Source organism: Phoxinus phoxinus (genome assembly GCF_949152265.1).
Source record: "Phoxinus phoxinus genome assembly, chromosome: 20".
NCBI classification, from domain to species: domain Eukaryota; kingdom Metazoa; phylum Chordata; class Actinopteri; order Cypriniformes; family Leuciscidae; genus Phoxinus; species Phoxinus phoxinus.
In genome coordinates this window covers 12,684,420-12,700,969 of record NC_136895.1, presented here as the reverse complement: position 1 = coordinate 12,700,969, position 16,550 = coordinate 12,684,420, and the positions used below count along the sequence as shown (strand labels likewise).

Here is a 16,550-nt window from a genome sequence, read left to right as displayed (position 1 = left end):
CGTTTCCAAGAGACAGACCACATGCTCGAATGTCTCAGAATAAAGTGGTAAATGAGTGTTATCTTAGCTAAACATCTTGCAGTGTACGAGCTAACACCTCAGAGTGTGGAAAACATGAACACTAGATATGTTTGTCTTGTGTGTCTGCTTCGATGCAATATGATATGAAGTTATATTTGGTGCAGATCAACTGAGCGCCTGTGACAGTGGAATTTGTAGTTGTGGAGAATAGCCACACATGTGTATCAGTGAATTTGAAGTCACAGAGAGAAATGTTTTAAGAGTTCTAAACGTGTAGATTTTTTTTTCTCTTCCACAAACACAACACAACAGTTACACCTTCTCAAATTCTTCATTGCAGGTGCACAAATCCTAATCTACAAATCACAAATTAAGAAACTCATACGCTCGCATTTTTGCTACAGTTGCTGCAGTGAATATGGTGCAAAACACATTCACTTCAAAAAATGTGAAGTCACAGAGAAATGTGGCTCATCCGCAAATCAGTATGTGGATTCATCCAATGAGAGTTGCACACTTGCAGAATATTTTCTCACAAATGTTTTGTATATTTTTCTAGCAAAAAAACAATTACGAAACTACAACTGCTTGAATGCTGCCACGAGTCTCAAACACTGTTTTCGCTTTCAAGTGACAAGTTTTGCACCATTGGTCTGTGTGAAATATGGAGCAAAAGTGTGTTGTGCGTCTGTAGAGGCAGTGGGCGGAGCCTACATTAATATTCATAAGTTTCCCGGGCATGCGCGTGTCGAACTGCTCATTTTAGTTCACGCTCCTCGTTTCTCAGCAGGTTTCATGGATTATTTCAAAAAAGGTCAATATAGTTTCTGCGCAAACTTAAACTACAATTGTTTATCGTTTCATAGAGTTTATAATGTTTTTATTAGTTTGCACGTTTTGTGCATTCTTCAATATCATATCATCCTTTACTCGCCTTTATATTGTTCCAAACTTATATCAGTTTCTGAAGACAAAAGAAGATATTTTGAAGAATGTTGGATATCAAACAGTTGATGGACCCCAGACAGACCAAGATGAGAGTGACAGACATGTTCTGAAGAACTGAAACATAAAGCTCATAAAAGCAGTTCATTAGATGTTGGTGTCTCCAAACTGCTAAGATACTCTAAGAACACGGTAGCCAATTCATGATACTTATACAGTAAATGTTTCAATACACTATAAAGCACCGCAGAGGTAACGCAGTTTATGGAAACATTAAAACTGCCTCACAAACCTATGACTTTACAGGCCAAATGAACTCGACCAGAAAAAAGTGGCAATGTCTTCACAGTTCAGCAAAGTTGATCATGGAGGCAATGAAGTCTATAAGCTGCATTGTTCTTAATCCTCATCACCAGCTTTAGATTACTTGTTCAATTATTTCCCACAATAACCAGCATCATTACTGTGGTTACAGTTCTTCTATTGAAATATAAAATGAAAGTGCACACTAATACAAGAATAACGAAATCATAAGATAAAAATAAACAGAGCACAAACGCTATGCCCCATCATTAGGATGAAATCAATAAATACAGCCTTTATAGAATTGTTTTTATTTATTTATTTTTATTTGAAAGCACTTCTTACATTTAGCAAAAGGAAGAAAGAAATGGACTAAAACCTATAAAAACTGCACAGTCATTGATAGGTCACTATATATGACATCACTGATGTTGCTGCTGACAGTTCTGACTGTTGCTAGGTGATGATCTCACAATGGAAGAACACAATGACATCATCACTCCACCAGATCGATGGCCAGACAGCAGATGGACAGATGTGGAACATCAGATTCTGAGACAGACTAATAGAAAGACATTAAATACATTCACAATGTTCATCATTGCATGTGTTGAGCAGATTCTCTATACATAATTTCTCACCTTCACTTTTGTCTTCCGTTTGGTTTTGAGATTAGATGCATTCTGATGAAAAAGCTGTTGAATCATAATTCACAATCTTATAATCTGAATTAATTTCATTATATTCACTGTACATCATGCAATTGTGAATTTCACAGGATGTTTTACTCACCACATCCACAGAGCCGCTATTATGAGAAACTGAGGTAAAAACGCCAGCAGAATGACTGTATAATGGCTGACCGCTGTGCTGTCCACTGGATCTTCACAACACAAAGAAGTGAATCATGACTATCAGACAAATAATATTTCACACTAAAGCACATGTATCGTGAGAGATGTGTCACCTTCTACAGCACAGGAATACTCGTGAAGCTCTTCATTGCTGACTGAGTTCAGGTACAGCTTGTTGGCTTTAGTGAATCCATCCGTTACCTGCCGTCCGTTCTTGTACCAGATGTAAGTATGTTTGTCGTTCAGAGTGCATTTAGTTGAACAGCTTAATATCACTTCCTGTCCCTCAGATATAATGTTTGGGCTTCTTATCACCTGCGTATCTGAAAAACAGAGTTGAAGTATTTCAAGTTGAGCTTAACATTGATTTTAACATTGGAAAACAAAATCTCTATATAATGTAGTAGTATTCTTGATGGCAGTAATTTTCTGTGAATCTTCTAATTAAAATGTTATCAAATCCATCATGATCAGTTACCTGTGACAGTAAGAATGACTCCAGGTGATCCAGAGATTTTTCCTCCTGTCCTGTCAGTGATGATCTTGAATTTATATTCTCCAGAGTCGTTCATCTTGAGCTCTTTGATTCTCAGTGTGTTTCCCTCATACTCCACACGACCAGCGAACTGATGCTTCTCACGCAGATCATTGAAGTCACCAGGCTGACCGTAATGCCAGAATGTATTATTTACAGTATAACCAGAGGGATGTGAGTATGTGCTGGAAATATCTACTGTTGAGCCCATCAAAACACAGACTCTTCTAGAGGAGTAAGACACATCCCAGCAGCCACTCTTAGAAATACCTGAAAGAGACACAGATTAACATGTAAAACTCACACTTACTTTAAAACATGTTTAAACAGTACCATCTTTGAGTGTATTATTTGACACTCACACACAGAAGAGGAGGGATGTTTACGGTTATCAAGATCACAGGAATATCTGCCAGCATCAGTGCTGAGTGACACAAACATGTCGCGAGACTCTGTATATCTGACATACTGTCCATCCTTCATCCAGTAATACCAATCTCCAGTGATGCAGGAAGAATCACAGGTCAGTTTCACTCTCTGATCTGTCGAGCCTGTAGGATTCATTCTCACTTGCAGCTCTAAATTAAAGTAAAAAATAAGAAATACTTCATCACATGACAAATGGAAACATGACAAATGGAAAACTCTGAAGTGACCAGAATCTGGACTCAGTTTCACCTGTGACTGTTAGATTGAAGGCGGCTGAGCTGAGACGTTTAACTCCATCCTTCATGATGAACATGAGCTGATATTCTCCAGAGTCTCTCTCTCTCAGGTCTGATATTGTGAGTGTTAAAGGGCTGTATGAGAACTCCTGCTTCACCCGTCCTGAGTAGTCCGAGTCTAAAGTCAAATCTTCAGGTTCATCACTCTTTCTCCAGTTTGAACTCTGTTTCTGGCTGAACCAGAACACAGTTTTGGTGTTGATGTTATAGTAAGAGTACCTCAGTGTCACTTCATGCCCCTTCACAGCACAAATATTCTCTTGAAAGTCCAATGTTACGAAGCCTGAACAAGAAAACATTTCATTACTGAGATGAAGTTTACATACAGACAGAGGAGAGATCCTCAATTGTTACAATCCAGACTCACCAATCTGCTTCACACACACACACACACACACACAACCATGATGATCAATTTAGTTCAAATTTACATATTGTCAAAAAAGTATTTTTTTTAAATACACTGATATTGTAGAACAGAGAGTAAAGTTAAACTATACCAACATTCAGACTCACTGGACATTAAGTTAAAATCAAAGCAATCACTTTTGGAACATGTGAAATATAATTAGAGCCACATTTACATTAAAACCTGACGAGAATAAGACAGTAATTCTCAAACCTGTATTGTGCAGCAGCAGCAGGATCAGAAGTAACAGTCTGGAGTTCATGTTCTTCACTTTCTGTACATTCAGATTCAATCTCACGACCAATTCGTACGAATTTGTACGAGTGATTAAAAGGTGGCTAATTCGTACGAATTTGTACGATTTGTCTAAACCCACGTGAGGGGTAGGTTTAGGGGCGGGGTCAGGGGTAGATCATTCGTATGAATTCATACGATTTTGGCAACTCGTAAAATATGTACGATTTAGCAAAAAACGTACAAATTCGTACGAGTGAGGTCGTATGAATTGGTACGAATTAGCCACCTCGTAAAATTCATACGAATTCAGAGCTGCTCGTCCTGAGAAAAAAAACAGACACACTCGTTGTGTTTGACTGAGACACTCAAGGTCTTTACAGTCAGAATCATAAATAAAGTAACACGCTTCAGAAAATCATGCTTAAAATGACATTTAATGTAATGTTTAAATGCAATGAAAGATTAGATTTACCTACATTACATGTCGCTGTTGTTCTCTGATGTTAGTTGTAGTTTCTACTGTCAGATTTAGAAGTTGTTTTTAACATCTTATTTCCTTCCCTTTTCTGACTAACACACAAATAAATGATCAGTCAAACTCAACTCATGAAGTCAGTTTTAGCTTTTATGTTACACAAGCTGTTTAAATTAATCAGTTTAAATTAATTAAACCTTGAGTTTTGTCATTTCCTATTTTTAAGAAACACTAAATACAAATCTAAACAGACAAAAGAACAGTATCAATTACAGGCAAATATTATTTGATAATTTTTCCTGAATTAACTCAGTGAATCATAAGTTTAATGAAACACACATATTCATTTCAATCATCAGATGCCGTTTTTTAATTTTTTTATTTATAGGCACAGGTTTATGGGAAATCATACAAAGATACATTTATGATGCATTCAATAACCAACAGCATGAATCTTAGAAAGACAGAAAGTTACATTATGATGTTTTTCTCTGGCCTAAATATAAAAAGCTAAACATTGATAAGAATGTATTATATTTTAGCAGCACAAGATATCAAATGTCAACAGAAAATACAATTTAAGATCAAAACAAGACCTTTAATGACCAAGAGCTTTACACATTGAACCACATTCAGCTATACTTGCTGCCAAAGAGATAAGTCTATATATACTGTATATTAGATTTTGACGTCTCCAAACTGTAATACGCTCAGGACATGGTACTCAGGGCCGGATTAACATACGGGCTCGGTGTCAGGAGTGGGGGTGGTGAAAGAAGCGAGGACTCAGGTGCAAAGTTTATGGGCTTTTAATGATAATAAAATAAAACAAAACAGACAACAACAACAACTACCCCGAGGACTTGGACTTGGACGCAGGGAAACACACATACGATGGCGCATGGCTTCTCTTACCATTGCTATGCTGATGACACCCAGCTCTACCTCTCATTTCAACCTGCTGATCCCACAGTAGCTGAACGTATCTCAAGCTGTCTGGCGGACATCTCGGCATGGATGAAGGAACATCACCTGCAGCTCAACATCACCTGCAGCTCAACCTGGCAAAGACTGAGCTTCTCGTCCTCCCTGCCAATCCGTCTCTACAGCACGACTTCACTATCCAGCTAGATTCAACTTTAAACACCCCATCAAGGTCGGTCAGAAACCTTGGAGTAACATTTGATGAGCATCTGACCTTCACAGACCACATCACAAAGACAGCTTGATCATGCAGGTTTGCACTGCACAACATCAGGAAGATCCGACCTTTCCTAACTGAGCATGCAACACAACCTCTCGCCCAGGCCTTGGTTATCTCTAGGCTTGATTACTGCAATGCTCTTCTGGCTGGTCTTCCATCATGTGCAACTAAACTGCTACAAATGATCCAGAATGCTGCAGCCCGTCTTGTCTTCAATGAGCCCAAAAGGGCCCACGTCACTCCTCTGTTCATCTCTCTGCACTGGCTACCACTCGCTGCTCGCATCAAGTTCAAGGCATTGACGCTCGCTTACAGATCGACCACAGGCTCAGCTCCCTCCTACTTTCACTCGCTCTCACCCCAAAACGTCATATACTGACGGGTCTTGACCATACGTCAACATGCGACGAAAAGGGTTCCCCTATAACGTCAATATGAGACGCAGACATAAGCGCACCAGCAGCGCCTCCTAGCGGTACCCTAACGCATACCTAAACCCAACCATACCCGAATCGTCACACATGGACGTTATAGGGGTACCCTTTTCGTCGTATGTTGACGTATGGTCAAGACCCGTCAGTATGTGACGTTTTGGGGTGAGACTGTGTTAGCTCCTACGAGTCTACATCCCTACCAGAAGCCTGCGATCAGTCAATGAGCGACGGCTCGTGTTACCATCACAGAGAGCCACAAAATCACTCTCCAGAACATTCTCATTCACGGTTCCATGCTGGAGGAATGATCTCCCTACCCTCGTCCGGAATGCAGAATCCCTGACCACATTCAAAAGACAACTGAAAACTCATCTCTTCCGTGAGCACTTGACAATTTTTTTTATTTTTTATAAACTTTTCCTTTAATCCTCCCTTGTTTGGCTTATGCTACTCTGAGCAATGACTGAACTTTGTATTTTGAGCACTTCTTGCGTTATTTTTGCCTCTTCATGATGACTCGCTTCCTGTAAGTCCTCAGTTGTAAGTCGCTTTGGATAAAAGCGTCTGCTAAATGACTAAATGTAAATGTGAAAATAACTCTTCCCGTTTTACACTCTAATTGTTGAGCAACAGTAGCTCATAATTTCTAGAGTAAAACTCTTGAAAACATTCCACTACACTCCTCCCTTGTGTCGACTCATTGGTAATCAGTAACCCATAGATTTTAAAGTTGTTAAATCACATTTTATATTTAGGGATATGACAAACCAGTGCATTTGACTACCACATATCTTACTAGTAGACAGGGTAAGGCTCAAGATAATCCAAGAGAACATTATGAGGACCAGCATTCGTCTTTTATAATTATTTTAACGTTTTTTAATTTGCCCTGTTTTTTTTTTTTTTGTTGTTGTTTTTGTATTTGCTGCTTGTAAATAATCAGGTTGCATAATGTAAATGTATAATATACCCAAAAAACTACAGATACACGCCCATTACAGTTTTGCAAATGGAATATGTTTAGCAATTTCATTTCCTTCCCTTTTTCTTTTTATAGAAATAAAAATCACAACCCAAAAACAACTTGCAGACTTGCGTCATAACAAATATGCACTACTACTAAAAAGTTCGGCTCCAGAAAGATTTTATATTGAAAAGATTACATGTACCAAGGCTGCATTCATTTGAAGCAAAATTCAGTCGAAACCGTAATGGTCTCTTTTTCTTTTTGATGAACAAATGTTGAGGAACAGCATTTATTTTAAATAAAAATCTTTTGAGATCTGAGATCATTTATTTGTTTCATCTAAAGACACATACACACAATTTAAGCAGGCAATGTTTAAAAGTATTTGAAAAAAACACACTACAAAGATTACAATTCAGGAGAAACACATCTTTGAACACCCACTGAGTCACTCATAACAAAATTTAAGTAAAAATGTTTTAAACTACACAAATATACAGAACAACCAGACATTTGACAAGGGTAGCTTGTTCACAATATGGCTATAGTCGAGTTAGTAGTTTTTTTTAATGGTGGGTCTAAACTGAGGGTCTACTGAACTTCACAGATTCATAATGAACATCATCTGAGGTTGAATGTACAGCAGTAGGTGCCAAAGATGTGTTCTTCTTGTGAGGTTGATTGAAATTAATAGTTGAATAATGAACGTCCTGATCCTTGATGTTAACTTGCTGCGTGCAGACCGTAGACAAGGGTTCATCATTATAATACAGTGTAGCAGAACCCGAATGAGAGATAAGGGAGAAAAGAGAGCAGAATACAAAATATCAGTGACAGAACACAACATATATTCAAGCATAGTCTGTGTCAAATAACCTGGTCAGATGCTCTCACCTGCACAACATCATTTGTGTCGTCCTGCTGTTGAGATGAATTATTCCTTCTCCTGTATAAACTGCATCGTGTCAAAAGAAAAATATTTTTTTAATGGATCTTAAGATTCAATGAGTTCAATGTACTATGAAAACAACCTATACTTTTTAAAATTCAAAACGTCCTCCCAATCCAAACAGACCTACTGAAACTAAGCTGCAAAAACATTTTGTTTCAAAACCATGACACATTAACCATCACCACACACATTTACACAACAGCGATGACTTTCCGAAGCTCAGCAACTTGGCCCAAAAATGTATGGTAAAGCAATAAGGACGGATAATAGAAACAATGTTTTACCTATACCACAGGACACCTATGAGTGCAAGAATCAGAAACACGGACAGTATGATTACGACGTTCCGTAAAGCTGTGTTCGTCTCTGGACTTTTTAGCATAAGACACAAGTTACAGATACACAACAATTAAAAATACACTTATAACATTAAAAAAACACTAATAACATATCAAGTACATCATCTTAATGCAGAAATCATTTCACACTAAAGCACATGTATCGTGAGAGATGTGTCACCTTCTACAGCACAGGAATACTCGTGAAGCTCTTCATTGCTGACTGAGTTCAGGTACAGCTTGTTGGCTTTAGTGAATCCATCCGTTACCTGCCGTCCGTTCTTGTACCAGATGTAAGTATGTTTGTTGTTCAGAGTGCATTTAGTTGAACAGCTTAATATCACTTCCTGTCCCTCTGATATAATGTTTGGGCTTCTTATCACCTGCGTATCTGAAAAACAGAGTTGAAGCACTTGGAGTTGGGCCTAGCTAACATTGATTTTGAGAACAAAATCTCTATAAAATGTAGTAGTATTCTTGATGGCTGTAAATTGTCTGTGAATCGTATAATTAAAATGTTATCAAATCCATCATGATTAGTTACCTGTGACAGTAAGAATGACTCCAGGTGATCCAGAGTAGTTTATCGGTCCTCCTGTCCTGTCACTGATGATCCTGAATCTATATCCTCCAGAGTCGTTCATCTTGAGCTCTTTGATTCTCAAAAGTGTGTTTCCCTCATACTCCACACGACCAGCGAACTGATGCTTCTCACGCAGATCATTGAAGTCACCAGGCTGACCGTAATGCCAGAATGTATTATTTACAGTATAACCAGAGGGATGTGAGTATGTGCTGGAAATATCTACTGTTGAGCCCATCAAAACACAGACTCTTCTAGAGGAGTAAGACACATCCCAGCAGCCACTCTTAGAAATACCTGAAAGAGACACAGAATCCTGCTGTGTAAGTCATAATTAAGGCCTTATTAAGGATTGATCACACCAAGATGAATGTTTGTCACAAATTCAGGAAAAACGTCACGCAAACAGATGAGGGGTCAAGTGCAAAGTCCGCAAGTGTGGGTATTGGGACAGACACCGTGTCTCAAATGCACACTTTGATTTGAACAGACAAATTGCATGAGAAAATCGCAAAGAATTTTCATAGTGAACATACATCTTTATATGAAAAAAACTTTAAACACAAATACTTGTGTATGAACAACTAAGTGCTTATTAATAAACATATCATATCAAGTATCACACTCACACACAGGGGAAGAGGGATTCTTAAGATCTACAGTAAGAGAACAGGAGTAACTGCCATCAGCTTCGTTGGGTGTAAAGGTAATGCTTCTGAAATTACTATCTTCTATATTTTGTCCATTTTTTTTCCAGAAGTAATTCTGCGGTCTGGCCGTCAAATCACAGGAAGAATAACAGGTCAAATTTACTGTCTCCTTTTTCGGGTCTGTAGTTGCAGGATTTATCCTCACTTGCAGGTCTGCAATAAAAAATGACAATATAATTGATCCCATTACAAATGAAAACTCAAATGAGACTCAGTTTCACCTGTGACTGTTAGATTGACGGCGGCTGAGCTGAGACGTTTAACTCCATCCTTCATGATGAACATGAGCTGATATTCTCCAGAGTCTCTCTCTCTCAGGTCTGATATTGTGAGTGTTGAACGGCTGTATGAGAACTCCTGCTTCACCCGTCCTGAGTAGTCCGAGTCTAAAGTCAAATCTTCAGGTTCATCACTGTCTCTCCAGTGTGAACTCTGTTTCTGGCTGAACCAGAACACAGTTTTGATGTTGATGTTGGAATAAGAACATCTCAGCTGCACAGGGCTTTCGCTCAGAGCACAAACATCTTCACAGGTCACAGAGAGGAAGTCCACGGTTAGAGAACCTGATGAAAAGGGTAACACTTAGACCAAAAAATGTGCATTGATGAAGGAAAGACCCTCATATGACAAACCACATGACATCAGTGAGGCAACTCTCTTTCATGTATAAAATGTCTAAAGTAGGGATGCACCGAATCCAGATTTTTGGGGGATTTTTTTCATTTTATTTTATTTTAACTGTAAAAAAAAAAGAAAAAAGAATAAGCAACATTATGCATTTTAACAGCGGTGATTTTGTATATTGTTTAGGGTCCTTGCCACCACATGATAAATCATCATTGCAAATTGAACATGTAGCTCGACTTGAAATGCTTCTTTTGACTGAAAATCAAACAACACTTTTTCTGCTCATGAGTTCCATTTTCACTTTCTCACAGCCTACGTCATTCGAACGGTCCACTACTGTAACGAGTGAAAATAAGGTGTGGCCCCTTTAAGAGCTGCGCGCTCCCTGTTGAACTGTCGGTAGTAGTATTGTATTGTATGCGCCTCGATACCCCATGTATGCGGGTTATTTCAGTTTGATGCTCATTTTTATCTTATTAAGTAACGCTGTGGATGGTAGAACGTGTGACAGACAGTTACATGAGCTCGATTGGGGAATAAAGTGCGAGTTGTGTTGTTGTGAGATGCCAATTGCCTCCATGGCTATGTCTGGCCTCTGCAATTGAGCTACTATTTTTCTTCCTGACACAACGCGTTTACTAAGTTACGTAAACACCTTCCCTCAATCCAGCGCGCGTATTATATTGCAAGCTTATAGGGTTCGGTTCGGTGGAAAAAAAATTCTAAAGTTCGGCAGAAACCGAACCCCTTTAAAACCCCCAATATTCGGCCGAATCCGAAACCGAATCCTGGATTCGGTGCATGATGCATAGTCTAAAGTATATTGGAATTAATTTTGATAAGACTTTGATATACTACAATCCATTAACACAATAATCTTACCCGAGATGTGTATCAGTGATATGAGTCTGAAGTCCATGCTTAAACTTTGAAAATGATTCACTTGTTTGTCCAGAATGAAAAAAAGAGAGGCACACATTAATTCCAAATAATTTATTTCAATAACGAATTGTATTTGTTGAACATTAAGACAATTTCCTTAAAACAAGTTTAAATGATTGATTCACATAGGCCTACTTACATGTTGCAGATTTCTCCAGCTTGAAAAAGTTGTGTTCTGTTGCAAAAGTGATGTCAACGTCTGAAGTTGACCAGGCAAAAATATGATGTTATTTCCTTCCTTATTCTGAAGCTGAAAATAACTCTTTACCCACTTGTTGTTGGTCAGCCAGTTAACTATCCACTACATGAGCATCTAATGTTTTATAGCTTCAAGTTCACTTTTATGCTTTACATTTCCCAAAACAGTTGAGCCAATGACAAATTGACAAAACACGTTTCAAATTTACAGAAAAGAGTTTGTTGATTTCATACGGTTTTGAAAACCTACACCGTTCTCAATACAAGTTAATTATATGTTTTTTGCAACATTGTGATGAAACTGTATTAATTGGAATATTGGACAGTTGGACAAAAATATTTATTTATTTCAATAGTGACTTTGTTGACTGAGAATTTGGTAGCCTACTTATATAATGATTTATATGTTGCAAACATGATGTCTTCAATTTTGTTTCAAAGGGATGCACCGAATCCAGGATTCGGTCGAATATTGGGGTTTTTAAAGGGGTTCGGTTTCTGCCGAACCTTATAATTTTTTTCCACCAAACCGAACCCTTGCAATATAATACGCGCGCTACGATGGTCGACGTCACGCCGCCGTTGATTACGGGAAGGTGTTTACATCGTAGTGTAACGCGTTGTGTCAGGAAGAAAATTGGGATACCGGTAGCTCACAGCTAAAGTTATTATTGCAGAGGCCAGACAGACTCATGGAGGCGATTGGCATCTCACAACTCGCACTTTATTCCCCAATCGAACTCATGTAACTGTCTGTCACACGTTCTACCATTCACAGCATTACATAATAAAATAAGATACAAATTAGCTTCAAACTGAAATAACCCGCATGGGGTATCGAGGCGCATACATACAGACTGCAGTCAGTTCCCCTTGTGAAAAAGAAGTGTGCTTAATTGTATTGAAAGCGTACTTTTTTTGTGCTTAATATCATAAAAGTATACTTTTTGAAAAGTGCACTTGCAGATAATATAATATAGTTCAAATGAAATACCACTTAAGTGTACTTAAAGGGAATGCACTTTAATGACAATATTTCTTAACACACTTAAGTGCACTTTTTACAAATGCACTTTGTAATAATGTCTAATTAAGTTTAACTTAAAGTAAGTACACTTTCATCACAATATTTCTTAACACACTTAAGTGCACTTTTTACAAATGCACTTTGTAATAATGTCTAATTAAGCTTAACTTAAAGTAAGTACACTTTCATCACAATATTTCTTAACACACTTAAGTGCACTTTTTACAAATGCACTTTGTAATAATGTCTAATTAAGTTTAACTTAAAGTAAGTACACTTTCATCACAATATTTCTTAACACACTTAAGTGCATTTTTTACAAATGCACTTTGTAATAATGTCTAATTAAGTGTAACTTAAAGTAAGTACACTTTCATCACAATATTTCTTAACACACTTAAGTGCACTTTTTACAAATGCACTTTGTAATAATGTCTAATTAAGTTTAACTTAGAGTAAGTACACTTTCATCACAATATTTCTTAACACACTTAAGTGCACTTTTTACAAATGCACTTTGTAATAATGTCTAATTAAGTGTAACTTAAAGTAAGTACACTTTCATCACAATATTTCTTAACACACTTAAGTGCACTTTTTACAAATGCACTTTGTAATAATGTCTAATTAAGTTTAACTTAAAGTAAGTACACTTTCATCACAATATTTCTTAACACACTTAAGTGCACTTTTTACAAATGCACTTTGTAATAATGTCTAATTAAGTTTAACTTAAAGTAAGTACACTTTCATCACAATATTTCTTAACACACTTAAGTGCACTTTTCACAAATGCACTTTGTTATAATGTCTAATTAAGTTTAACTTAAAGTAAGTACACTTTCATGACAATATTTCTAAACACACGTAAGTGCATGTTTTAAAAAGGCACGTTGTAATAATGTCTAATTAAGTTTTACTTAAACAGTTATTTTGATGTATTGACTAATATACTAAATAAAAGAATAATTTTAATGGAAAATATGAAAAAAATAATTGTTTTTAATTTCAACTCAAGTGTGTTTACTAATTATTTTGTTGATGTATTTTAAATGTGTTTAGTCTATAATATATTGTGTGCATTAATGCACTTGAAATGTATTTTTCCTCTAAACTGCAATACATTTGTTTATACAGTATACTCCAGTACAACTTATTGTTGACATTTTTATCACCAGCTTCTGCTCTATGAACTCAATTAAAAGTGTCAGTTTTCTACATAATATTTGACAATAAAATGTAATTTATGAGAGGAGTTCTTAATGTAATATTAATGTATTGTACTTTACATCTGTGTAGAGAATACTTTTAATATCATTATGTTGATCTAAGTAAATTAAACACATTTAGTTGTGAGCAAAGTTAAACAAATCTAAACAAAATTAAATTGCATTTAAATTCAGTTAAAATACATTTAATTTAAATTAGACTACACTACACTATAAAAATGATTGACTTTTAGTTAGGTGAATGAATCAAGTTTTGTGAACTTACAGAGTCTAACAACACAATGAGTTTGAACAGAAATTAAAAAGCTGAAATATAACCATGCATGAAATATATTAACTTTATTTAATGCGCATGCGCCAGAAATACTACGTCACGATGACGCGCTACTTCACTAGAGTTTGAAAAATGCACTGTTATGTTTCTGTAATCGCGATTCGTGAGGAAAGGAAACGTCTCGGTTACGGATGTAACCCTCGTTCCCTGAGTAGGGAACGGAGACGTTACGTCGAAATGACGACGAATGGGGTTCGCTTAGAAGCCTATCCTCTTCGAATATTAATAAAACGAGCCAATGGCAAGCAAATGCCATGGGTCTGCTGAATTTGCATAGCGTAACTCCGCCCCACAGTGTGGGTATATAAGGAAGTGAGCCGGCAACATGCAGATATGTTTCTTCGCTGAAGGAGCCAAGCTGAACTCAGGCTGTTCCAGCGGTACAGCGGAAGTGGCAGGAAGACGTAACGTCTCCGTTCCCTACTCAGGGAACGAGGGTTACATCCGTAACCGAGACGTTCCCTTTCGTAGTCACTTCGAGTTACGTCGAAATGACGACGAATGGGGTTCCCAGTCCAATCACGCCACCTCGGCTGTCTTCCAGTGCCCTGCGTAAGTCTGAGCTCCCTGTCGTGAGACTAGCACGGACGAAGGACTCCTACTTAACACAGGAATACCAAGGTACACTGGGAAGCATATCACAGTGGAAATATGCAATCAGTGCCCGCCCGAAGGGGGGGACTTAAGAAAACACATATGACCCGGAGGGGGGTGCATACGGATAACACTGGGGTGTCCAGCCCGTAGGGTGGAGTATTTCAACCCCAGGGGTGGCAGACTGGCTTGCCAAGGGAAAGACACATGCTCGAAGGAGGCTTACAGTGGAAATACACACGTGGGGGTCGCCCAGCGGGGGAACCATGCACATGGTGGCACCTAGCCAACGCGAAAGCTGCCGGAGGCATAACTCTGGCGTTGACGTCAACAGCGCTGGAGGAACTCAGGGCTTATCAGGCTCACCTGAGGAGAATATCGCACGTATCCAGTCCGTGGAGTGGAATGGCGAGCAAGCGAAGACACCTGAGCGGGTCCTAGCACCGGCTGGTTGAAGCGAGTACTCGGGAGGACACTGGCTCCACTCGGAGATTGTAGAATCTGGCGAATGTGTTGGGTGTCGCCCAGCCTGCAGCTCTGCAGATGTCTGTTAGCGAGGCGCCATGCGCTAGAGCCCAAGAGGAGGCCACACTCCGGGTGGAGTGGGCCGTCACACCAAGGGGGCACGGTCGACCTTGCTGCTGGTAAGCCAAAGCAATGGCGTCCACTATCCAGTGAGACAACCTTTGCTTGGAGAGAGCCCTTCCCTTCAGCTTCCCACCATAACAGACAAAGAGCTGGTCTGAGGTCCTGAAACATTGCGTTCTGTCTACGTAAGCACGGAGGGCGCGTACTGGACAGAGCAATGCCAAGGCTGGGTCTGCCTCCTCCAGGGGCAGCGCTTGCAGGTTCACCACCTGGTCCCGGAAGGGAGTGGTGGGAACCTTGGGCACATATCCAGGCCGGGGTCTCAGGATCACGTGAGAAAAGGCCGGCCCGAATTCCAGGCACGCTTCGTCTACAGAAAATGCGTGCAGGTCCCCTACCCTCTTGATGGAGGCCAGAGCAACCAGGAGCGCTGTCTTAATTGACAGGAACTTAAGCTCCACTGATTGCAGAGGCTCAAAGGGAGCACTCTGCAGGGCAGTTAGTACCACTGAGAGGTCCCAAGAGGGAACGAGAGGAGGGCGAGGAGGCTGTAGTCTCCTCGCTCCTCTCAGGAACCTGATGACCAGGTCGTGCTTTCCCACGGACTTACCATCAACTGCGTCGTGATGTGCGGCGATAGCGGCAACATATACTTTCAGGGTGGAGGGAGACAGCCTTCGCTCCAACCCATCCTGCAGGAAGGAAAGCACGACACTGATCGGGCATGATCTGGGGTCTTCTGAGTGAGAAGAGCACCAAGAGACGAAGAGGTTCCACTTCAACGCGTAGGCATGTCTAGTGGACGACGCTCTAGCGGAAGTGATGGTAGCCACCACCGCTGGTGGTAGGGTACTCAAACCTGCCTCGTCCCGTCCAGGAGCCACACGTGGAGGTTCCAGAGATCGGGACGAGGGTGCCAAAGGGTGCCCCGTCCCTGAGAAAGGAGGTCCTTCCTCAGAGGAATTGGCCAGGGAGGTGCTGTCGCGAGGAGTACAAGTTCGGAGAACCAGGTTCGGGTGGGCCAGTGCGGCGCAACCAATATGACCTGCTCCTCGTCCTCCCTGATCTTGCACAGGGTCTGTGCAAGAAGGCTCACTGGGGGAAACGCATATTTGCGGAGGCCCCGGGGCCAGCTGTGCGCCAGAGCGTCCGTGCCGAGCGTGCCCTCGGTCAGGGAGTAAAACTGGGCGCAGTGGGACGAGTCGTGGGAGGCAAACAGGTCTACCTGTGCGTCCCCGAACTGATCCCAAATCAGCTGGACCGCCTGGGGATGGAGTCTCCATTCTCCAGGAAGAGGCTGAAGCCGTGAGAGCTCGTCG

At 39.8% G+C, this 16,550-nt stretch overlaps 1 protein-coding gene across 5 annotated transcripts; it reads right to left on the bottom strand.

Annotated features, from left to right (window-relative positions):
* Window positions 1-1,599: 1,599 nt before the first annotated feature.
* LOC306988104 (pregnancy-specific beta-1-glycoprotein 7) lies at window positions 1,600-11,528 on the bottom strand. 5 transcript variants are annotated; one of them, XM_079592846.1, is made up of 9 exons: window positions 4,506-4,591; window positions 4,006-4,350; window positions 3,337-3,666; window positions 3,021-3,236; window positions 2,602-2,928; window positions 2,237-2,446; window positions 2,062-2,152; window positions 1,911-1,964; window positions 1,600-1,831 (listed from the first exon to the last, which is right to left on the bottom strand). In XM_079592846.1, the coding sequence occupies exons 2-8, from the start codon at window positions 4,052-4,054 to the stop codon at window positions 1,913-1,915; spliced, it is 1,275 nt and encodes a 424-aa protein (XP_079448972.1). In that variant the 5' UTR covers window positions 4,055-4,350; window positions 4,506-4,591; the 3' UTR covers window positions 1,600-1,831; window positions 1,911-1,912. The 5 variants fall into 5 exon arrangements, 4 of the variants coding, with proteins under 4 accessions (XP_079448972.1, XP_079448975.1, XP_079448973.1 ...); XM_079592849.1 differs by lacking the exon at window positions 4,506-4,591 and having other exon boundaries at window positions 2,062-2,146; XM_079592847.1 differs by lacking the exons at window positions 1,600-1,831; window positions 3,337-3,666; window positions 4,006-4,350; window positions 4,506-4,591 and adding exons at window positions 9,914-10,255; window positions 11,202-11,261; window positions 11,401-11,528 and having other exon boundaries at window positions 1,866-1,964.
* Window positions 11,529-16,550: the final 5,022 nt, after the last annotated feature.